The sequence below is a fragment of the Clytia hemisphaerica genome, unplaced genomic scaffold (genome assembly GCF_902728285.1).
Source record: "Clytia hemisphaerica strain Z4C2 unplaced genomic scaffold, Clytia hemisphaerica genome assembly, whole genome shotgun sequence".
In the NCBI taxonomy this organism is placed as follows: Eukaryota; Metazoa; Cnidaria; class Hydrozoa; order Leptothecata; family Clytiidae; genus Clytia; species Clytia hemisphaerica.
Genome location: NW_027103247.1, coordinates 429,171 through 454,540, shown reverse-complemented (window position 1 = coordinate 454,540; position 25,370 = coordinate 429,171). Strand labels below are relative to the sequence as shown.

The 25,370-nt window shown below is 33.6% G+C and overlaps 3 protein-coding genes across 6 annotated transcripts in view; 1 reads left to right on the top strand and 2 right to left on the bottom strand.

The window, feature by feature from the left end:
- Positions 1-25,370, bottom strand: part of LOC136816477 (ubiquitin carboxyl-terminal hydrolase 9X-like) — a 259,670-nt gene that overhangs the window by 184,699 nt on the left and 49,601 nt on the right. The gene's annotated exons all lie outside the window — the stretch shown is intronic.
- Positions 1-25,370, bottom strand: part of LOC136812368 (pleckstrin homology domain-containing family H member 1-like) — an 84,244-nt gene that overhangs the window by 18,591 nt on the left and 40,283 nt on the right. The gene's annotated exons all lie outside the window — the stretch shown is intronic.
- Positions 150-24,112, top strand: LOC136816950 (uncharacterized). 4 transcript variants are annotated; one of them, XM_067073324.1, is made up of 3 exons: positions 150-286; positions 21,079-21,196; positions 22,766-24,112. In XM_067073324.1, exons 1-3 carry the CDS (start codon positions 254-256, stop codon positions 23,860-23,862), a joined length of 1,248 nt encoding a protein of 415 aa, XP_066929425.1. In that variant the 5' UTR covers positions 150-253; the 3' UTR covers positions 23,863-24,112. The 4 variants fall into 4 exon arrangements, with proteins under 4 accessions (XP_066929425.1, XP_066929493.1, XP_066929556.1 ...); XM_067073392.1 differs by lacking the exon at positions 150-286 and adding an exon at positions 6,788-6,943; XM_067073455.1 differs by lacking the exon at positions 150-286 and adding an exon at positions 16,823-17,397.

The following is a 25,370-nucleotide window of genomic DNA, read 5'->3' as shown; positions in this document are numbered from 1 at the left end:
ATTATAGGTCCTTAATTAACCGGAGAAACTTTTAGATGATTAATTTTAATGAGAGCTCTCTCTTTATATCATTTTTTTCTCTCTCAGAAAATGGTTTTTGATTGGTCTATTTTTTAGGTATTTATTTCTCCATTATCTTGTGCCAAGTCATACTGAAAATTATTTTTTGACAAGTGCAGTATTTTTACTGACGTCTGTGCCAAGGGTGCCACTAAAAGAAGTGAAATTTCATTGGTAATTTTTTCTGTTCAAAATGTACCCGAAATTTGATAACTGGGCAACGCAGGCAAGTATTTTTCTTTTATTTCACAATCAATATTCCTTGATTTAATTTTGTCTTTTATTTAATTTGTTGCCAGAATATTCCTACTTGTTGGGCTGACAGACCAAAAGACCTCTATTAGGCCATATCATTTTATATCCATAAAGGGGGTGGATGAAAACTTCCAGGGGGTAACCCAAGAAGAATTTCCAGGGGGTCTAAAGAAGTGTTGTTTATTTTCTTCCAGGGTGTAAAAAGTTATTCAAAATTTCCAGGCGGTAAAGGACAGATTTTAGTTAGTTAACAGTCACTTTATAGCATGTAAATAATTTTAAATTTTGTTTGCAAATTTTGCCATTTTCCAGAGGGTATCCACACACATTTCCAAGGGTTTTTTTTTCGACTTCTAAAAACAATTGCATCTTAGAATAGACCTCTGGTTTAAATTCGAGCTTTCAAATCATTTTCGATAGTTATCAAAACCTTATCCCTCTACATGGAAGCATCTAGGCCATTTTGGAAAAGAAAATTTTGAATGTTTTGATCTGATGATAATAATTATCATTCATAATGGCGGACATTGATCAAAACATTGATTAGTGATGGAGTAGAATTACATGAGTTTATTTCTTTAGAAATGTCTGGTTGATGGTATCTACTTATAAATATATGGTTTGAGTCGTTCTATTTTGTATCACATCAGATTCATTACTGATATTATCATTATCGTTCGTTTGGAAAGGTTTTTAGATTTCTAGCTACACTATTTAAGCGTCTATGTTTCACTAAAAATCAGGCTTAATTGAACAGTATCATCAACATTACCCTCTAGGACCAAATATTACAAAATGATTTGGTCGACAAAAAATTGGGATTTACAATGTACTTATTATATATTTCCATCTTTTTTTTTAATTTCAGTGTCCAAAATATTAACTAACTCAACCAAATATCTCCAGCTTGAGGATAATAAAATAATTTTCCCTTTAACAAAAAAATGCAAAAAAAAATACATTTTTAAGTATGACGTTTTATCATTGCATATGTTTGCATATTTGGTAATATTCGTACATCTAACATACATAAACATTCCATTGTTTTAGAGCAAAGGTTAAAATTTTGAACTTTGATACCTTGAATTTTGCAAGCAATTTTAATGGCTAAAACTAAAATAATTGCTTCGACTTCGGTCTTTGGATAACTTTTTGGAATGTTAAGAGCGTCAAAGAGCACTTGTTAGAATTGAAAATCGGATCTATTTCACAAGGAGTTACCAACATCACTTCAAATGAAAATAAAGACTATCTAAAATAAAACTAAAGACTGAGCCCTTCAGTATTCCGACTATTTTTTTTCGGCTAAGATCTTGGTTAATTTTAGTTTGATTATAAATTTCTAGTGATCAATTTCATCTGAATATGTCTAAATGAATCAATTGTAGTAAAGCAATATTTATTTGAAAAAATTTTAAAAACAAATTTTATCACGATATTGCCCCCCGAGATTGAGTTGATTTTTAAACCTAAAAGTGTTCTTAACCTGTTGATATTTCCCACTTTTTAGAGCACTTTTTGTGCAATTTCGTAAGAGATTGGGTGTGTTTTACAGTGTGCAAAGCCTTGAAATGTTCTTAAATTGTTCTTAATATTTTGTCAATCGATGCCTTATGTTCTTATATAGTTTTTTTTTTATAAAAGCAAGTATATGGTAATGCTATTTGTCAAAATGCAGTTGTTAGATGACCCAGGAGATCTTAAAGAAAGCGTAATTTTTAGAATTGAAGAAATTGTTTTTAAAGGTAAGGTAAAGATTGGAAAGTACTTAAAAAAATCAAAGCCTTACATTTTGAAGTGGGATTTTGAGCAATAATTGCTTAGGAGGCTAACCAGTAGTCTGAAGGATGGATCAAATTGCACTCACATAGAAAAAGGACCAGCATATATTGCTGCTGAGAGAGAAGATATCAAATTGCATCTTGGTATATTTTGAAGGGCTTTTTTATATTGCATTATATTTATTGTACATGGTTAGAACTCGTGACATGTGACATCATCAGATGTAACTGTAATTTCGTTTTTTTACAAAAGTGAGACAATTTCTAAACACGAAAGAGGGGAAAAGAGGCGTTTCTGTTTCAAGCTAATGATTTTGGAGCGGGATTCTGAATTTGAAGCGAAATATGAATCCAAATTATTACTTGAGTAAGGTAAGACCAGTCTTTCATATTAATATCTCTATTATCAGAAAAAGGTAGGCTTTTCACTTTTAAATTCATCAAATATACAGAGAGAGCTTTTCCAAATTTTTCACCTATCCAAGGGGATAGGTGAAAAGGCAGTAATGTCTTCTTCTAACTCCTGCGAATGTTTTTAGTTTAGGAATTTTTTTCCCTTATCTCTATTTTTAGCAACATTACCGTGTACAATTTCTATATCTCTTTATCAATGCAAATACTACTACGAAAAAAAAAAAAAAAAAAAATACTCTTTCTATACCGTGACCATTGACAAAATTGATATCAGTTTTAAAAAATTCAAACTTTAAATCCAACTATCACAGCTTTGGATTTATCATTATAGGTAAAGTTTGCGACTGCTGGTAAGCTCTTTCAAGAGATAATATCTATCTTTTCAGCGTGCCAAATTTTAAAACTAGGTCATAAAAAATATACGTCAGCTGACCGAAAGAAATGTTACCGAAAAAAAGATTTAGTTGAAAAGATATTTACGAGGGGAAGATTATAAAAGAATAAATTTCTCCTTCTTTTTTTCATCTTTATTTTCCAGTTTCTTCTGGTTTCTTTCAATTTTACTCACAAATATTTTCATAACCAATTTAATCCATCGAAAGTTACAGCCTCTTTTGTCAAAAAAAACTTTGTGTCGTTTTATTGAGAATTTGGGCGAGATCTAAAGAAGGTCAAAAATTGGAAACAGTGAAGGTTTTAGTCCTAATTGATGTCAAGTTTAAGAATTTTTGAAGAGCTCAAAAAGTTTTTTCTATCGACTTAGGTTAGTTAGATTGTAGAAATCCCGAGGAAATAGTGTAAGACATTTCAACCTGGCGCTACAACCCTAAAAATTAAAGGTCGGATCTGACCTTTCATTTTTAATATTAACAATTCTCTCAGACTTAGAAATAGCAAAAAAAATAATTCTAAGATCCTTATTAAGGAGCATAATTTTATTTGAATCTGACAAAAATATAAATTTCCAGGTTTAAACGGATAAGGAAGCTGTAAAATTCCGGAAAAGATAAGAAAAAAATGATTGAAATGAAATATTTAGTTGTCATTACCGGCCCTCACTTTAAATTGATATAATTGATCCCAAATTTACACTGCCACATCGCCCATATAAACTTAACTACAACAGAAGTTGCAAACGAGGACAAATTGAGACAACAATATGTCAGACGCCCACAAAAATAAGAATTACTACATTATTTAGGCAACCATTCTTGTATATCTATGCAAAGTAAATAAAAAAGTGCTTGGAATTTCAGCTTTCTTCAGCAATGTTGCATTATGAAATACTGTACGGATAGTGAAAAGACAATTTACAAGAGCAGGTTAGCAGGTTACATGTGTATCGGAACAACTTAAGTCTTGCAGCTTTTTACTGACTTGATTTTTGATGAATGACGAACATAGGGAAACAATTCTAAATAGGTCAATATCTAAAGACATAGAAAAACTAATGCAAAAAAACATCCCCAAATTAATCATTTATTGACATCTAAAAAGTTAAAAGACAGCAAAATAAATTCTAAGATTGATTATATGTTGAACGGTGAAAAAAAAAGGATTTTTCCCGAGATGTTTCGGACTCCATTCTCAAGGAGAACGATTGTGGTTATAAATAAAATATAATTTCACCAGGAGTTGATTCTGTTCTTCCTCTTTTTCATTTGTTATCTTTCTCAAGGTTATCTTTTCAACGAGCGCAAAAAGCAATCTCTATCAAAAGTTGTTCACAATTAGAAGACAAGGATTTGAGTCTCAAACACTGAATTTCAAACATTAAAACTCGTATCTTGGAGATATATTACTTACAATTTATCACAAAAACACAACCAAGTATTCTGACTTGGATGAAAATTAACGAACCCAAAATAATTTATATCACTAAAAATGTTTTTGCCTTCATAAAATTCGAAATGTATTTTCCACAAGGCACGTAGCAAATAATTGAATCGGTTGATGATAATTTCTATCAATTGATTTGAAATCACATTTCATTTCACACACCACAACACCAAATAAGTGCTGTCACGTATGCATACTTGAGCAGAAGAACTTTTCTCACAAAAATCACGTCCGTTAGCCTGGTTTAAACCTAATTTCAGATTTTTGCGGTGGTTACTAACCGATGACTAACCCATTCTAAATACCAAAAATTAGCGTATTAATCAAAGCAAAATAACAAACATTTTGTTTTTTTTATAAATGTGGATGATGTTTCAAACTACTGGGTTAATATTGTTTTTTAAAATTTCCAGGGGTTCGTCCATCGTCACTTTCAGGTGTGAAAAGAAGTTTTCTATTTTTTTTTGCAAATTTTGCCATATTCCAAAGGGTATCCACACATTTCCAAAAAATATTTTTTTCTGACTTGAAAAGGTTCGTCCAACCCCCTGTAAATTTAATGGAATAGCCCATTTCTGGACATATTTCGAGATTTGATTTGAAAATTTACCTTGATCCAAAGAAAATTCACTTGACTATAACTTTTTAATCATACTTCATGGACAACGACAAATTCTAATAGTAGCGCTTCGTCGTGCAAACGTCATGATTATTACTTCTCTCATTTGACCGAAATTCAATCCCACAATCCTTTTCGTCTTAATTCAAAAGTCGTGAAAGTTATTACTTTTTCTTTGTAATTGAGTGTAATTTGCGTTCAAGCGGGCGTAATAAACGCAAAGGGTGATGGGATTGAATTTCAGTCAAACATAAAAATCAATGTCTATTTTTAGATTCGCGACGGTATGCTATTGTAAAACATCTCTTCATTTTGCTCAAAGCTTTCTTCATTTTTTTTTCGTTTCCACTCCCTCATTCCCAGAGCTTTATTAAGTTATAGAAATTAAAGGTGTATCTAATTATAACAGTTTCTTGAGATTAATTTGATTATTAATTACAAAGCTTGATAATTGACTATAATGAACACTAAGTGAACCTTTGGAAACATATCTGATATTGGTGTAGCCCTTAATTTTCTACTTCTATATTATGCATAAATTTTTTTCTGTTTGCAATTGGCAATTTTGCAATTGTACACTATCGTGATTTATATATCCTAGGACACACATTTTTTAATAAGAAAATCCAAAAAGCCTTCAGATGTTCTTAACTTTTCGAGTTTCAAGCCTCAAACTGTTCTTAACATGTTCTTATTTTCAGCATTTTTTGAGTAATTTTGTCTGTTTTCCTAAGAAAACAGGTGTTTTAGAGCCCGCAAAGCCTTAAAATTTTCTTAACTTGTTCTTAAGATTTATATAGTTTGTTCTTATAAGTAAGTAAGTAAGTTTAGGCCATCGAATTAATAGGGACTTTATTTGTTATAAATTGCCTCATCAGAGGTTATTCATTGGGCCTCCTCACGATTCTAATATTTTTGCCTTTTGTTTTCTCAGACAAAAATCCAGTAAAACCAATGCAATATTTTGAAATTCTAATAAAAACAATTTTGTTCCTAATGTTGAATCTATAAAGGTTTCTTATATTAAGACAAACAGTATAACAATACAGAAAAAGTATTTACTGAAATCATCATTTTCCCAAATTTTCCGATAGGATTTCCGCTAGGCAATCTTTGAAAGTTTCTTAATCCTCGGAAATGCTGACTTGTAACACGACATAGCAGATATAATTGCAGTATTGCAGGGGAACGCCTTAGTTACCACACACAGTTTTCTAAAGCTGATTGAAAACGATTATACTTTTTTATGAAGTGAGATGGAGATTGAAATGGCTTAAATGGATTCAAACACCACACCCTAAACACCCCTTTTCAAATAAAGAAGTGAAATCTCCTTTTGATATTAGTTTTAGGGTCAGTGAGAATTTAATTACCACACATAATTGGTCAGTTAATGATGTATTAACAGATAATGCATCAAACTTTTCTCTCGAAGTAGGGTTCAGTATTGCCCTAACGGCTAGAAAAGTTAACTTTCAGGCCCGTATCATGTGGTCTTTGGGATCGACAACCCAACTAAAACGTTTTTGACTGGAAATGATTCGTCATGTATTAAGGTCAAATTATTGAATAGTTAAACATACTCAAATCTTCTTATAACTTCCAGAAAGGAAAAAATTCTTCGGTTTCCCGTCTATTTTTCTATTTCTGTTACTTGATTTACATGCGGCGCACACTGGGCGGAAAATAATTAACGTGAGAGATAATCCAGAGCAACGCGGGTGTGGAGAACAATAGACGTAAATGACAGTCATAAAAAACTGATTACAGCTCTCATACAACATCCTATTGTTTTCCCTCAAAAATTAATTGCCGCATCAAATTGAAAGTTAATGGCATTGAGATAAGTTGCAATGAGATATTGAAAGGGAGAGGAAACTAACTAAATACATTAGCCAGTTTCAGATCCTACTCTATTGCTCCATATCGCTGAAACGAAATTGAAAATGTGCTGAATATGAGTAACTATCGTCAGGTAAGTCTTATTGATGACATTGAACTTTAAAATCAATTGGAAGCGCTGAAAAATGAACCGAAAGACCATATAGAAAGGCTAATTCAACATTCAAGTTTTATGAAGAAAGTTTACTGCTAAATAGTTCGTGACAGCGTGTGACAAATAGGCTTCTATATCACACACTGTCACGAACTATCTTATAGTGGAAGCGTCTAAAAAGAGTTTTTATCAGAGTGTGACAACGGGTGATAGTGTATTCTTAGATTGAAGTTCATTTCAAAAATTATTTTGTGAGATAATAGAGAGAAAATTTTGGAGTTCGCTATCTCAAATTTCCCTCTCTCTCTCTACGAGAGGAAATAACAGGTGTAGTTTCAGTAAATAAAATTTTACCTCAAGTTTCTTGTCACACACTATCACATGTTATTTCACCGTGGAAACCGACATTGAGAATGTAAATGTTAACAGATCGTGATAGATTTGTCAATATCGAAGTTGAAAGGGTGTAATTTCTATACCATAGTTTAAGGTTTTTGGCTTCTTGTCTAAAATTATACATGTCTGATGCAAAAATAAATTTAAGTGAGAGCGTGTAAATAGCTCTTGAATGAATTTTTTTTCCAGCTCAACTCATCATATCTTGTGCAGGTACAATACAAAGCATGCAAGTAAAATCTTTGGGAAAGGAAGCTCGTTACAATAATTGAGTCGTCTTTACCTCAATTTTCAAAGTTGTTTACCTCTCCTATTATAAGTCGTTAGAACGCAGTTTCTTAATTTGAAAATAAATTCGATAAAATAAAATGATATTCGAAATTATGAAGACATTGTCATATATTGGGCTATATTGTGTATATCAAAATAAATTGAATACAATTCAACTTTGTGTCGATAATTTGAAAGAGAGTTTTACCTACAACTTTAATAAACTATTCAAGCTCAACTAACAAAAAATAAACATAATATAATTCAATTCTAACTTCTCTTAGCTTGAAGTTTGTTTATAAGCTGTAAAGCATACGTTTGTAGATTTTTGTTAGGTTTTATGTGTTATTCAAGTCTATAATAGAACTTGGAAATATTATGATTTAAGGTTGGAGCCTTCGAAAAAATGTTATTGTAAGGTAGGAAGGGATAAAATCAGAGAATAAGAAAATATTTTTACGTTATTGTCTTAAACATTTTCAGTGGATTTAAAAATAATTTTGAAAAAATGTTAATGCTTAGTCTTTTCCTCCTTTTATAATGAACTCATCTTTGTTTACTAATGCAAAACTTTATCAGACTATCATCATATCATAACTAAGGCCTAGATTTTAAAATCACTGAAACTTTTTGAAACTCGATCAGCTGAAAGTGCCTATTTTAAAACTTTCATTCCAAATCCAGAACTCATTTTTGTAGAAATTCAAACTCAAACAGTAAAGTAAGGGTGGGAGATTTTTAGAAGAGCCCTAGTCGACAAAAATTGAAATTCGCTTGGGGGGTACAGAAATGTTTCTAATTTCACATAAAAATGCAATGATAAAGGTAATAAAATGACAATCAAGAGCAAACATAAAATTTTAATGTCTTTTAATGATACTCATCGTGACTATTCAAAACTAAATCATTTTTAAATCTATCTGAATTTAAAAACAGTCGTGGTAAGGTTGGTAACGAAATCTTTGTCTGGGCTTGTGAAGGTACTCTGTAATAAATCAAACTGTTACCAAAAGAAAACTTGTCATTTCTAGGCGATTTGCCAAGAAACAAGAATAATTCAATGATTCCAAGTACGTCCACAGAGCCTGAACTTGAAATTATTTCAGTAAAATGTGAATGCAATAACAATGAAGCGAAATACCAAAACCATGGACGAAAGATATAAAAATAGCAGTTTTTGACAGAAATCTTGATACAAAATTTTTTACTAAAAAGTCATCTCTTGGTCTAAACAATCCTCCGAAAAACAACTAAAAAGCATTTTATTGTTCGAAAATCCTTTGGATTAAAGTATCTGTAATCTGATGATTTAATTATATTTAGATCTCATAAATCTCATTTTTCAGACACCTCTTGTTAAATATTTCCCTTGGAAAATTCTCGAAAATTCTAAATTCTAGTCAAATTAAAAGAACCTATAAAGAAAAGAATTTTTGGTAATTTCAGAAAGTTAAGAATTACCAGAGCATACAACACATTTGGCAAAAGACTCTCGCAAAAATTTCAGCCAGTCCTGGCCATTTTTAAGCCGGAATTTTTGAGAGCTGTAATTTATATCTACTTAATGAAAACTTCGATATCACCAAAGTTCAAAGTGGGCTATTCCAGAATGTACTATTTTGAGGAGGTGTGACGTCCAGGGTGGTCTGGAAAATAAAAAATCCAGGGTGGTCTGGTTTTTTGAATGATCAAATCCAGGGTGGTCAGTAAAATCGGGTTGATAATCCAGGGTGGTCAGTATAACGAGGTCGAAAATCCAGGGTGGTCCAAAGAAATGGGAGAAAAAATCCAAGGGGGTTCTGAAAAATTGGAAAGAAATCCAGGGGGCCACCTTTTTAAAAAAAAGATCTCCTCAACATAAGGAGGTACAAGTTTTTTCTGAAATAGCCCAATACATTTCATATCTAGAAATTTTTTTTTTCTCATTTCGAACATTTAATTTACTTAAAATTGTCCACTCAAATTTACCTTTCCAGCGAGATATTAGTTCAAATTACATCTATTTATCTTCAACTTCCCCTATTTTTAAACAATGTATCAAAATATCGACTATCAATTTATTTGATTGGTTAGGTGTTCCAATTCAAAGCTGAATTTAAACTACAAAAGTTCAGAAGATATGGTCAACTACTTACGTTGAAAGTCAATGCTAACAAAGGTTTCAGAGATTTCAGGAAACACAAATATGCTAAAATTCCCTGACAGGTTTTTGCCCTTTTCAATTGTTGTTTTTAACGTCAAAAAGTTCTAAATTCCTGCACCAAGGAAGATACGAAAATTCTGAAATTTTTGGTTCAGTAGAAATAATTTTGTTTTCCTTCAGTCTTCATCTTCGTCTTCGTTTTCATTTTTGAAAAATTTTGAAGCTTTAAAATCATCGACAAAAGAGGTATTACTTTAGATGATTTCTTTTGTCCAACAAGAGAATTGTATTAAAATGTGAAAACTTTTTGGAAAAGACTTTAGAACTGACGTAACGCGGCATAACGGCATGCTATTTCATTTTGATAAATTACACCACAAGCTAGTATATTTTGTCATTTGTAATACGAACCTAAATTTGTCAATCTTTCTTTAAACTACTTCTTTGTTCAATATTATTATCATTCACTAATCGCGGATAGCGGCTGCGGTAATGTTTTCTTTGAAGTCTTTATAAACACTGGGTGTGGACCCTCATTAAAATATAAAAAGGTTTATCTCCATTCTAGTGACGTAATACAACAATTTGAAAATTGAGGTAAAAATCAAGTAATTACTAACCAATTACTAAATTAACTGGATAATACTCGGTGAAAAAAATATCTTTTGACGATTTTCAACCTTTTTAAAGGTTTTGTTTTTGAATAAGAGTCATTTCGTTTGCTTACTCGTCAATTTTAATTTACAAGCTTTTTAATATTGAATTGACACGGATGTGGAGCACGATCTGACAGAAAGAGAAAAAAACAACATTTTTTGCTTATATCAGCATAATATAACAATAGACACACACTGTCCTTGTATAAAATATGTGTCTGATATGAAACGGGAACACATGTAAAAGTGATACCTTTTTAAGATATTTTGGAAGTGACAAAAATAGAATTAGAATTTATTTTCGTCCCTTCGATTTCTTTCAAATATATATATAACAATTGCGTTCTACCTCTCACGGAGTATCCTCTCGCCTACAACCACAAAACAACTAATAGAATGAAAAACTCTGAAGCATTGGGACCTTCCTTCAGTCCTTAATCTAGTGATGAACCAGTAGACTGACTTCGTTGAGTATTAAAGTCTATTCACGATAAGTGTGCACTAAATTTGGCTTTGCTTGTTATTTCTCAACCAATACTTCAATCTTAAAAAGTTCGGTATCGTTGGGAAGGTAGGAAGGAGCTTATTAATTTACTGTTAGTTTTTTCCGTGAAATTTGAAAAGAACATGAAGAAAAATGAAGAAGAAAATGTTCAACTTTTTATAGATAGGTTGTATAAACGTTATTTTTACATCTTTGGAAAACTTTAAGCTTGGCGATTTCAAAAATTATACTTTGACTAGGAAATATAATTAAAAAATTTGCAATATTTAACAGAATGTAAGGAGTAGATTGACTGATTTTTCTGAAAAGACATTTCTTACACAATGTAAAATTGGGGGGGGGGGGGCTAACAAAGTGGTTTCTTAACTTATCTGTTGAATATTGCAAATTATATTTCCTAGTAAAAGTATATATTTTTTAAATCACCAAGCTTTAAGCTTTCTCTTTCAAAATGTTGAGCTTGCAGAACGAACAAGTGATACTTTTATCTACCTACCTGGTTATGCATTTAACACATATATAATTGATACTTACGTGAGCGTGACCATTAAACAATCATTCAGAACACAAATAGTGACGATCTATTAAAATTAGTCGTTTGTTTCTTATAAAAAAACGTTTAGAAACCAAAATTTCATGCTCTTGAAATATTCTTTCATATTCAAGACTTCGTGAGCAAATAAAAACATATCTCATCAAAAAATTCAGTAATTTTAAGAACAACATTGATGTATGCTTATCAATAGTGATTCTTATAGATAAAGATGCATTTTTTGAGCTGAAAAATTCGTTTTTTACAAAAATCTGCTTAAGCCATCTTTTACCATCTTTTACCCTTTTTTGGCCGTTTTCTAGCTGAAATTTACCCCAACAAGCTACAATCAAGCTCCGTCATTAGAGGGTTTATAGTTATGCATCTTTGTGCAAAAAATCATAAAGAATGAATGAGCCAATCTCGAGAAAAGCTAATACCTAAGTAATTCATAATGTGCTTATAAAAAAATATCGAATTTGGCCAGTTTTTCTGTAAAAAAACGCATAGCAACCAAAATTTCATGTCTAAACACACATATTCTTTGAAAGTAAGCCCTTATGAGCAAAAAAAACATATATCTCATAAAAAAAATGGAGTTATTTGAGTAAGAACATTGATGTATGCTTATTAATAGTGATTCTTATATATAAACATGCGTTTTTTGAGCCAACAAAATTTTTTGCAAAAATCTGCTTGAGCCATCTTTTACCTATGATGGTACCCTACTCTCATGCAAAAAATCAGAAAAAATTAATGATCCAATTTTTCAAAGTCCAAAAAAACCGTTTTTTAGCCGTTTTTTGGCCGAAATTTGCCCAAACGGACTCCGTCACATTCGAGGGTTTATAGTTACACATCTTTGTGCAAAAAATCAGAAAAAAATAATGAGCAAATCTTGAGAAAAGCTGGTAACTAACGAACGAACAGACAAAGGATCTCCACCGGGGTAGGTCCAATAAAACGAATCATCAAAACAAAAAAGGGCGTGTACTGTACACCAGCTGATTTGACGATTGAACAATCGCAAACTAATTGCATTGCTTTAAGTTCAGTGAGCAGCTTTATATACTGTATGTATAGATGGGCTTTAATGTATCAGCGTTATTGGAGTCGTTTATAATGCGTGTAATACAGTAGTATAGGCGTTATATGATAATACGATTATTGTTACGGGATTTAGTTTGTATAAAAGTTTGACTTAAATTGTTCCCTCCTTAACTTTTGTCTGCCGTCTAGCTTGCTAGACTACGTTACATACAATTAAGGGCTTAGCGAAAAAAGGTTAAAGTTTATTCTATAGGTTAAGATATTTGTAGTCACAGTATCACGTTCAAAGCACATGATTTAACTGATCAATGAAACTAAGAAATACTACGTACTATATTGCATACAAATCACAAAAAAAAGTAAGGGACAAAACCGGAAAAAATTGGTACATTTAGTTTTGTTTTTCAAACACTTCAAAAAAGGCGTAGAACTTTCAATGATACGTTTTTTTTTCTTCTGGACCTGCGCAGTCCATTATTTTGTACAGTTCAATAGCGAATGAAATAGTTGTGGCATGTTGAAATGATTAAAAAAAACTCATTGCATCAGTATTTCTAAAATTGCTTGTAGCGTGTTTCATAAAATCATGATAAAAATGGTTATTGTTTCATTAAAAGCTGTGGTTTAAATAAGGTAAATTTTCCACTACAATTATCACTTTTTTCGTTATCTCTAAAATGTTTTACAATTCTGTAAGCCCCAGCCCCCTTGCGAAGATATTTTACTGAATTTTTAGGCGAAATTTTCGGAAATTTCATATATATAACCCTTTTTTTCGGAAATTTCATATATATAACCAATTTTTTCGGAAATTTCATATATATAACCAATTTTTTAATGAACTTCCCAGAATCAGTATTTTTCGACGCTCATTGAAATTATGAAATAGTTCAACAGATATCATATTCTTTTACATACTAGATAGGATAGCTGCCTACAGATTTCCCATGGAATTGTGTCCAATTTTGAAGTCGACTTGTCCACCATGTTGTTTTCTATTTTACGTTAGATCTTCCAGCGTTCGAATTTCAAAACATTCGAATCGCTCTGTTGACGACCAGAATTGAAAACAAGATGGCGGACTAGTCAGTTCTAAACCTGGAAACGCTTCCTAGCCCGATCTAGTCAAGCAGTTAGAGATCAGTGAATAGTTCCAATAAAACCTTTACCCTATTACACGTTTTTTTTTTTATAAGAACGTCAAAAATTTTCGAAGCCTTCGGATGTTCTTAGTTTTTCGGATTTGAAGCCTAAAAATGTTCTTAAAATGTTCTTATTTTCAGCATTTTTTGAGCAATTTGATGTAATTTCTTAAGAAAATGCATGTTTTTAAGTCTCCAAAGCCTTAGAATGTTCTTAGAATGTTCTTAAATTTTTGGGCCTCGAAGCCTTATGTTCTTATATAGTTTGTTCTTATAAAAAAAAAACGTGTAAACCAAATTTTTTCTGGTTTCTCCCAATTTACACGACCTATGATCCCAAAAATATGCATAAGCATATCGTTTTAATAATAACGACCCCTTCTCACAGAGCCGGAAGGATTTTTTCAGTTAATGGGGGCAAAAACAACGGGCTAAAACTCGATGGGGATTGATACTCCCATATCTTTTTTGACTGAGGATTTGAATCCATTGTTTTCAGAGCATAATATTTTGAGTGAGAATTTTTTTATTTGATTTTTTTCAGCGGGGATAAGAAGTGGAGTAAATTATTCCACTGGGGACGATATTTTGGCCAATTCTTTCTGGGCGAGGGGGTCTTGTGAGTAGGGGGTTTTATGATTTTTCTGAGGTTTAAACTGAAACATTTCTTCTGTATAATTTTCTTTCTTCTAAACCTTATCCATCAACATGGAAAAGAATTTTAGTGGGGCTATGAATCATCAAGAGTCTTCACACATCTCAAAATGTCTGTAGAAGGAACGCCCCAAAAAAGAAAAAAAGAAAAAAACAAGCTAGATGCTGAATGGACCTACCTGATGATGAAAGTTAGATAGCAATGCAAGGAGAAAAATGAAAAAAATCAGTCAGAAAACATAGCGTTTAGCGAAAATGCATAACGCAAGAAATTCATCATTGATTGATGGTGGGGGGAGAGGGAAGGGTTGTAGGGAAAAAATAAATAGAAAGTTCTGGTCGCAAATATCAGTTTTATTGACAATTGAATCATACTTGATGGTGAGCATTGTTATCAATAATGTTTTCGTGTGAAAAACATAGAAATGTAAGGAAAAAACCAATGAAAAGCTGCAAAAACAGCGATTTCCGGAATTTTCAACCGGGAAAAAATTTTTCTCAAAAATCAAACTCGGCCATGTTTTGAGCATTGCGAATACGCATCTTTCTGCAAAAAATCAGAAAAAACTAAAAATAAAAATTCGAGAAAATGTCAAAAAACCGGTTTTTCCGGCATATTTCCGGCATTTTCGGCCAAAAAAAATGTTTTTCGAAAATCGGGCTCCGTCACATTTTAGGTATTGTCATATTGCGTCAGTGTGCAAAATTTCATAAAAAAATATAAAGTACAGCTCGAGAAATTCAAGAAATACTGTCTTTCCGGCGAAAATAGGTTGTTCCGGTGACTTTTAAAATAGTTCCGGCTTCAAAAAACAATTTTATTGAAAATTGAAACATGCTTGATGGTGGGCATTGCTATTAATAATGTTTTTGTGTGAAAAAACAACCATTTATAAGGAAAAAGTCGAATGAAAACCTAGAAAAACGGCGATTTCCGGCATATTTCAGGCATTTTCTGCCGGAAAAACTTTTTTCTCAAAAATCGGACTCGGCCATGTTTTGGGCATTGTTAATAAGCATCTTTAAGCAAAAAATCAGAAAAAACTAATGATAAAATCTTGAGAAAATGCCAAAAAACCAGTTTTTCCGGCATATTTCCGGCATTTTCGGCCGGAAATGAATTTTTTTCGAAAATCGGGCTTCGTCACAATTTAGGTATTAACATTTTGCATCAGTGTGCAAAATTTCATGAAAAAATATAAAGTACAGCTCAAGAAATTCAAGAAATACCATTTTTCCGGCGAAAATCGGCTGTTCCGGCGATTTTTAGAAAGTTCCGGCTTCAAAAATCAGTTTTATTGACAATTGAATCATGCTTCATCGTGGACATTGCTATTAATAATGTTTTTGTGTGAAAAAAAAACGAAATATAAGGAAAAAGTCCGATGAAAATCTGCAAAAACGGCGATTTCCGGCATATTCCGGCCGATTTCGATTTTCCGGCCATTTTGAACCAGAAAAGTTTTTCCTCAAAAATCGGACTCGGCCAAGTTTTGGGCATTGCTAATACGCATCTTTGTGCAAAAAATCTGAAAAAACTAATGATGAAATCTTGAGAAAATGCCAAAAAACCGGTTTTTCCGGCATATTTCCGGCATTTTCGGCCGGAAATGATTTTTTTTCGAAAATCGGGCTTCGTCACATTTTGGGCATTGCCATTTTGCAACATTGTGCCAAAAATCAGAAAAAACTAATGAGCCAATCCTGAGAAAAGCTGGTAACAGACGGACGGACGAACGGACGAACGGACGGACAGAGGTTAATTTATAGGACCTCCAGGTAGGTCCAAAAATTATATAGGGTCAAGATTAAAATTTCCTTTTCAAGCATTGATTTCAATAGATTTAAAGGGGAACTCAAGATAGATGAAGGATTTTTAAATAATGCAGAATTGTTGTATTTCTAAAGGATTTCAGTCTTAGAAAAGCTGGTATTTTGAAGATAAAACGAAAGAAAAATATCTCAAATGACTTTACAAGAGAAAAATTGAGGGTTACCAGCTTTTGATGAAGTTGATTGTAAAGAGACATTCTGTTGAATGAATCAATTGAAAGTTTTGGAAATTATCACCTGCAATAATAGCTTCTGTTATAAAAAAGAATCTAATCTTCCTTTTTTGATGTGTCGTTCTCATTTTGTATATAGTATTCATATTGAAAGCAATCTTCTAGTTCTTTTCAAATCTTTTGTTGCCATGTTGAATATACGAGGGAAGGGTGAGCCATTCTTTTCAACTTTTTCTTTTCATTTTTTCTATACATCTTTCAGTTTTTATCTTCATCTTCAATTTTTCCTTTCTTTTTCTTTCTATTTTTCTAATAAATCCTCATAAGGTTTCTTTTTAAAAACCTGTTGCTAGCTTTCTTTGCTCCTTTTCAATTTCTCCTTTTGCTTCTTTTTATGATTGAAAACATAAACTTTGGCGAAAGAAAATGAATAGGAAAATGAAAAACAGCTTGGTCTGTCCATCATATATCTTGAGTTGTAATGATGGCGTGGTGTTGTGAATTCTTGAAATAAATGGATTTATGTTGGTTACTTTTGTTGACAACCGATGCAAATATTAATATCTCGCATCAGTAAGATTCTAGCAATTTCATTGGCCATCAAATAAGATCACGTGTGGAGGTGGGATATCCATTGAGAAAAACGGTACTGCATATTTACGAATGTGCTTTCGAATTCAAAATTCGAAAAATTAGAGAACGGCAAAGAAAAGAGCAATAGTTGTCAGGATTGTGGATTATTCTGTCAATAGCTGTTCAGGATGCAGGAAACGTTTTAAAAAGTCGATTTCCCAGTCGGGCTGAAATTGTAGGATACTTTTCCCACCAGGGCGAAATATTGGGGCAAAACTTTCCAGGACGGGGGATGCCACTGAATTTGAATTGTGTCTCAGGATTTTATGATTTCAGAACCAAATCGTGACTTGAATTGAACTAGAATGGCAACTCCATTCGATTGAATTTTACAGATCTAGATTCACAGGCATAATTTAAGAATTGAAATTGGAAAACTGAACATTTTAAACCGATCTTGCTTTCCATATTATATATCATTGAATGCGTTTAAAAGCTTCTTTCAGGTAATTAAATTTCTTTATGTTCAACGATCACTGGCAACTTTAATTGAGAGATTCTCAAAGTGGGTTCAAGCTGAATTCAAAAAACAAATTCAAAGCGATTGAAAGAGAAGGTCTAGTTCGGGGGGGGTTTCATGGTTGGCGGAGGAGCGGAATCGGCCCTTTTTTCGGACGGAGTGGCGGAATTTGGCAAAAATTTAGACGGAATTACGGAAATTGGGTTCTCTGACGGAGACGGAAAATTAGACAATTTTAGTGCGGAAAAACGGAATTTAGCAAAAAAATTTGCGGAATTTCGGAATTGGTAAAAGATTTTTAAAATTTGCGGAATTTTGGACAAAAATATTGAATTTCAAAGGAATTTTCGGTGACGGAATTTTGGTTCAATTTAAGACGGTGTGACGGAAATTGGAGAAAAAATTGGCGGAATTACGGAATCGGGTACCCCCTGAACCCCCCCCCCCTAGTTCAATAGCGTTCAATATTGAATTGAAATTCCATTGAATGTTTCTTTCGATCGTTTTATGCTCAAAATGTGATTAATTATACAGTGCGAGCTTTATTTATGGAAGGGATTTTAGTCATTTTCGTCTTTCTTTTGACGACTAATGGAAACATTTTTGTCGAGATTGACTAGCCATAGTAAATTCTACTTGAACTTACTCTTCCAACTCTTTTCTTATTATAGAACCTGAAGATTGCCTAAAAGGTTTTTAAAGTTATTTTACCTCTAGTAAAGGAGAATTTGGTGTGATTAGTATAATTTCTTCTTGTTTCGAACTACCCGATGTACAAGACCGTGACCTTAATAGAAATAACAGTAAGAATAACGAAATAAGATAAATCGATAAAATTGGATTAATAAAACATTTTGAGAAAAAGGTTGTTGAATTGTATTTCAAACCGATTGAATGAAGTAAAAGAATTGAGTTGAATGGAATATAGAGATTTATTTAAATTTATTTAAAACAATATGATTTCAATATGACACACTGTTGAGTTGAAATAATCGAGATTTGAGATGAGATGTAGTGGGTTGTGTAGTTAAGCGTAGTTAGAAGAGCGGTCAGATGAGGTTAAACTGATTTTTCACCAAGAGTAACTTAGGCCCGTTCTGTTATTAAATAGTTCACGATTTAAAGAGTTTGTCTTTAGCTTACGCTTCCTTCTCCTTTTTAGAATTTTTTCCTGGAATTGAAGTACCGCATTTATTCGAATGGTTTAACAGTAGTGTAGACAGGAGGGACGCAAAATTTGTGTAGGAGAGCGGATTTTTATGACACTGTAATTATCTATTCATAATTTAAAAAGATAACTAGAGTGTCATAAAAATTTTGCGCCCCCCTTGGCTACGAAGTTTTTAAATCGTGTTTAATAATAGCAATTTAGCTTATAATTTCAAAATTAGTCAATAGCCTTGTATGAAGTATATAAAAAAAGTTTCTACTTACGGGCCTGTTGATTCATCATTTTTCAAACAAGGGGGGGGGGTCTTATTATGATTTATCACTATATGTCTGTTAAGAAGGTTGGGTGTTTCTCTTCATGATGAATGGGCGGTTAGGGTTTGAGACATTCGAAACTCTGGAAGTGATAAATTCTTTCATTCTAACACATTAAATCTGAGATGTAGATCAAAATGTAGCGATAAATATATTTGCACATAGACGGAAAATCAACCAATCAAATTTAGAAGCTTCAAAAAGGGTAAAAATGAAATGAGGATGTCAGAATTAACAGTTTGAGCTTTTTTGTCCGGTTTGTGATAAGTTAAGGGTTGATGGAGTGTAGATGGAGTGATATCACGAACGCTTTTCGAGGGAAAACTTCATATCAGATACACGTTTTCTTCATTAGCATAGGGTAAATTTTCGCGAGGCTCATTATGCTTAACAAAATTCTGTTTTTGAACCTCAAATATGCTTTATTATGCTTATGCTACGCTAATGTAATGACGTAAAAATATTTCAAATATGGTAAATTTTGAAAATACAATAACTTTAATTATTGAGATTTCGTAAACGGAGGCTCAGCATATGCTTAGCCAATGCTTTGTTTTTTTTTCAAGACGTGTAGTTCTTTCATGGAGTCAAAAATTGAAGTTCAGTAACTTGCATGTCATGTAACACTATATCAAGACCTCATCAATAAAATCCGTTGGAAAAATAAGAAAGAAAAAACATTTGAAGCTAATAATATTGAAATCTTATTAAATTGTGGGGCTTCATAATTGAGTATGGTCAGTTTAGAAAAGACTTGTGTTATGTTACAACGATTTAACTCTTCAGAGAACAGGATTTTTTACGAGGAAAATCTCTTTGAGTGGTTCTTAAAAGTTACCAAAAAGTTTTTCGTCTTAGACAGAAGATTTACTTTACAATTAGACATCAAAGAACCAGGATTCTTGAAAGACTGGACTCTCAACTTTACGTGAATGCAAATTCGTTCGAGTTGCATGGAAATTTCTAGTTTATTAGGGTTTGTTGACGTGAGAGACAAGCAATCTTGTTCCAGTTGAGGAGATAATAAAGTTACAGAGTTTTTAGTTGCGGTGATTTTATTCCTTAATGAATTTTATGTCAGGAAGTTGTTCATCTTATATTGGTGCTGATTGAGACACCGCGACATAGATCCTAACCTTTGACACGGGATGTTGGTAGTAGGGAGGTCGTTACTTCTACTCTTTTTTGCAGATTGTACCACTATATGAGATTTAGTAGAAGTTTGATTTAGAAGAGGTCTCGATGTTTTATCATTATTCAATACGATGTTAAGTTGGGATATTCAACTTCACTTGCCTCCTACCATTGACGTTTAAGCCCTGAAGATGCTGGGGTTGAAACTATTGGATGAGATACAAATGAAGCCACTTATTTCTCATCCAAAAAGCGTGAGCCGTGTGGTTTTACACGAACCTCGGGTTGAAAGTTAAATCTATCGCCAGATTTCGAAAAATATATATTATTCGAACTAAGTGCAAAACCTATGGCTTCATTTTTCCTCGCATGAGAAAGGTTGAATCTTGATCTTTGGGTTTCAAATCCAGTGCATCATCCTCCATGAAATACGTTTTTCGAATATGATTGATTGTTTTATTTAGCTTGTAATAATTTAAACAAGATATGGCACTCTAATTTGTCTAATGCTCTCAAACTTCAAACTTTTAAAAGTCTTATCGAGTCCATTCTCTATATGGCTTGGAGACTTAGACCAAGACAAAAACCATGCTAAAGAGCCTTAAAAGATGATGGCTGTTATACAAATCTTTTGAAAAGAGTCCAGAATCTTGATTGGCGCAACCACTCAACCCTTCAAGAAATCTATCATGGACTCCCGAGAATTTCCTCTGTTTTGACCAGCAGGATGCTCTCTTTTTCAGGTCACTGCTTCCGTGCGAAAAACGAAATCGTGTCAGAAATTTTACCTTGGTGTCCTGCAGGCCCTAGGCGCTCGAGAAAGCGCACATTTCTTGATATTTTGAAACGGGAAACAGCGCTAGAGATTGAGGAATTGGATATTGCAATGGCTGATCGAGAGCTGTGGAGGGAGGGCTATTGTTTATTTCCGACCTAGGTCCATTCGGACGTAGGTCGAAGGATGATGATGATGATTATGATGATGATGATGATTTAGCAAATGTTTTTGATGGTTGCTGGATAACTTTCCTCATTTTTTATTCTACAGATAACATATGCATTTAATATGAGCGAACAGAGAACGGCGTCCACTGCACCAACGACAACTTATATTGAAAGCAAAGAGGAAGAAGAAGACGAACGGGTACCAAGACCACATTCTGCAGGTGAGTTCGAACATGTTGAGCGGTCTAGAAGTTTACTTTTAGGTTCCAAATATACGCCTCCCCCGCTTGGAATTTTTTTTCGAAAATTTTCCAACCCCCCCGGACCTTATTAGGACCCCCCCCCCGTTTATTAATTTTAAGAATAATTTAAGCTTTCAAAGAGAAGGTCCCTTATTCGACTCTAAATATCCTGATTTTAGCCTATATTTACCTTATTTTGGGGTTTTCGTTATCACAATTTTCACCCCCCCCCCCCGTTTATTTGGAGCCTAAGAGTACGCGGTGATTTAAACTGTCTGTCAGAGACATTGACACGAATCTTGAATCATCGAACAAGGTCAGTACACTCTTCCCTCGTCCTTACGGTTCTAAGGGACTGATACCCACAGTCTCCTAAAGTCATAGGCACAGTCACCTATATGCTTTTTGAGTTTCAGTCTCCCGAACTCCCGCGCGGCATTTGAAATCAATAACTAATACCATTGAGTTGAAAGCCCCGAAGGATCTATAGAGATGAAACTTCTCAGTGTGAAGTCAAAGTCAATGAAGCCACTTATTTTACATGCGGATGAAATTTGGCAAAAGCTTAAAGATAAAATAGAGTGTAAGCCTCGGATCTCAAAAAATGAATAAAGAAAATTTAAAAAAGCTGCCAGTCTCACAAGTCTCGTCGAGCCCTTTGTATACACATACATCACATTTCCCATTCAAACGTATACCTATTCTTAATTAACACGAATCCCAAATTGCGACATTTGATTTAAGAAATTATATAACTTTTAAAATATCTTCTAATTATTTTGCCTTTATCATTATCTCAATACCTCTATGATACAGTAAGATGGAGGGGGGGGGGTAATAAATATTGAGTCAACTACAAATGATATATACACTTAAATTTAAATCGTCAAGGTCACGTCAAAGCCCAGGTTGAGTATTTAAAACGCTCACAAAAGATAAGAACATAAAAATATGATTGAAATCAAGTTAAAAATAGTAGGTAAGGACGTCCCGCAATATCTTTTATTTTGATAGAGAGAGTGAAATTCTATGAAAAATACAATAAATTGTGGTTGAATCACTCTCGTTCAATAGATCACGCGAACATGCCTTAGGAGTTATATAAAAGTAAGCTTTGATGCGTAATAGCATGTATATCTGGATTGAAAGCGGAAAAATACTGATACACGCCAAAAAACAAAATACGTAATTTATCGGTGTTTTTAGAGGACAGGACCTCATTTTGAAATTCCATCTTAATGTACTTAAGGTGCCAAAAACATTTGTTTTTCTTTCAAATATATTTTTATTTTTGCTGTGGTTTTCTGGCTGACTTGGTTTGAACAATTCTATCACGTGATTTAAATTATTTAAACATTTTGCTAATATAAGGGTAGGTTTTTGACATGTCAACTTTAATTAAAGTACAGCACTGACAACGAGAAGAATATAGAACAGAAACTTAAAGTCATTCTCAGCTTACACTGAAACTCAGTCAAACTGATTTTCTTGAGAAATAAATGGGCGTTTTAGAAGGCGGAAAACATCAACATTTACCTTGTCTTATAGATATGGGGCGTGGAAATACACCCGCCAACATGAATGAAGACTCAAGAAGCAGCCGAATGAGTCCAATCTCAATCAACGGTGATTTGTCACCTTCACAAACCATGGGCAACATGCGTGCGTTGAGTTTCATGAATTCTGGTAAACGCGGTCGAAAGACGGACCGCGAGAGAGAAGAGGCGGGCGGTCGCCGGGAATGGAACGACAACGAAATATCCACTTTGATCGCTCTGTGGAGTGACAATGACATTTTATACGACACGAATCACCCATTATACTACGTGCAAAGCGAACGGAAGCTAGTCATGGAATTCATCAGTAAAGAAATGAACATATCTCAAAGAGACGTCAATGATAAAATGCATAGCCTGAGAACCTATTACTGTTCACAACGTCAACGAACAGAGGCTTTAGACGCGAAATGTGTTGGAAGCAGTAGAGCTTTTCCACGTTGGAAGTTCTATGATAAAATGTCCTTCTTATACGAGAGTGTCACCAACAGGGCTGCTAAGAGCTCTTTAAACACTACAAGGCGTGGCCGGAAACCCCGGGAGCCCTCACGCGGTGAACAATTGACATCAATGGGTGATCCCTCACAACCGACCATACCGTATACTATGATACCTGGGAACGTCCGGAACGATTATTCGCCGACGACAAGTTCCGCATTGCGGAATGAGCCCAATAACCTGCATTCAAACGCCCCGGAGCGCACGTTATACTCAGATGAACGTTTTGAAAACACTAACGGACATTTAAGTCACTCAAGTTCTCCCTTCACGAAATACCAAATAGTAAGCAGCCCTGAATCAACAGGGAGCACATCTCGGAAACGCCATTGTCCGGAGGATGTATGGGCGGAAGCGCCCTCTCTTACACCAAAAGACATTCAAACTCAACACTCGATACGTAAAGAGAACAATCATACACCGTTTAAAACAATAGAAGTTCCGTTGAACACGGCGGACGAAATTTTCGGACATATGGTAGCTTGCTCGCTGGCTCAAATGTCGGACGAACAACAAAAAGAACATTTGAAACTCGAAATACAAAAACTGATTTACACTACTAGATTCAAGGCAGCAAATGGAACTCTATAGCAACTATCCTCTTTCCCTCCAACTTCTGTAAATAATTATTTATTTTCTTCGGTTCTTGAGAACATTTTCTTATTTGAATAAGTCGATTGGAAAAACTCGTTTTCGAGTTGTTCCGATTTCTTTGCATTTGACATTCGACTAAGTGCTTAATCCGCATTGCTTTTGTATGTTCTTTATTTTTCTTAGGTTTTTGTTGTACATTTGATAAAGATAAAAGACTATCGTTTTATATAGCTTACAAAGAAACGTACTATTCAAGCATTTCCTTTTTACTATCTACATTTTGGCGTTGGTTTTGACGACTTATTGGAACACTTTGCAGTTAAACCACGACTGCAAATGCGTTGCTGTCCTTCTGTTGTCAATCTTTAATATAAGGAACTTCAAAAAAAAAAACGTCTCTATCCCGTCAAAAACATAGGATTTATACACTTGCTAAATCAATAATTTACTTTAGAAGGACTGTTGTTCTTGGAAAATTGCTCTATTTAGAGAAGTCGCAATTCACCTCTTTGAAGTTGTGAAACTAAAGACTCGAAACAAACCCTTGAAGATTTCTTCACTATTGCGAGGTTTCCTGTAGGAGTGAAAGGGGCTTGCTTATAAGTTTTTAGAACGGCTGGGTAGCTCAGTCGATAGAGCATTCGCCTCACAAAACTTAGAGTGGGTAATCTGATCTAGGCGGCCAGTTACTGGGAGCTGAGTAATTGCAAAAGATATTTGTTGTCAAAGCCTCATATAGAGATACACCTTTTGGGTAGGAACTAGTATTGATTTTTGGCAATTATCATTTAATTGTGATATTTCATAACATAAACATATAGGGTATATAATCTGGAAAGGCTTCCTCTAGCTCTTGATGATCATACATTAAGGTAGATTGAGATTATATGGGGAACCAAAGTAGTACTAAAAAGCGGTTGTATGAAAAAAATGTGACCGTGAAATTTGCCAAGATTGCACACAGCTCTGTTTTAATGTGTTTTTTAGTGAGGTAGATCTACATTACGAGGCTTCAAAATTGCATTCTGGGGACCATGCTCTTCGCCATCGAAAAATATTCTTGAAATAAAAACATTTGAAAAGAACCCTTGGTAAGAGTCCAACCTGTGGTTTTGAGGGGCTTTTTAAACTTCATTGATATACTTTGGAGCTACAGACTTTAGTGGATCACACTGGCACCAGCTTTTGAGTAAAAAATAGTTTTAGTTTTCAAAGGGTTCGCCACAAAAACGATGATATGTGTGCAAAACATCAGATAAAGATACGTAATGATTCGAAAAAATGATACTGTTTTAGAACCCAACTGAATGAATATCGATGTTACCGTTAGGTAGAAGAGGATTAGATATTGTAATTTGTGGTTCTTACGATCACTCCTTTTCCTAGACCGCAATCTGAACAAAAAGTCTGGTGGAGAAAACACTTTAAAAATTCTTAAAGAGCTTTTTTCTTCAAGTCGCAAAAGGGTTCTCTTATAATTTTCCAATGCTGCTCAATTCATTGAC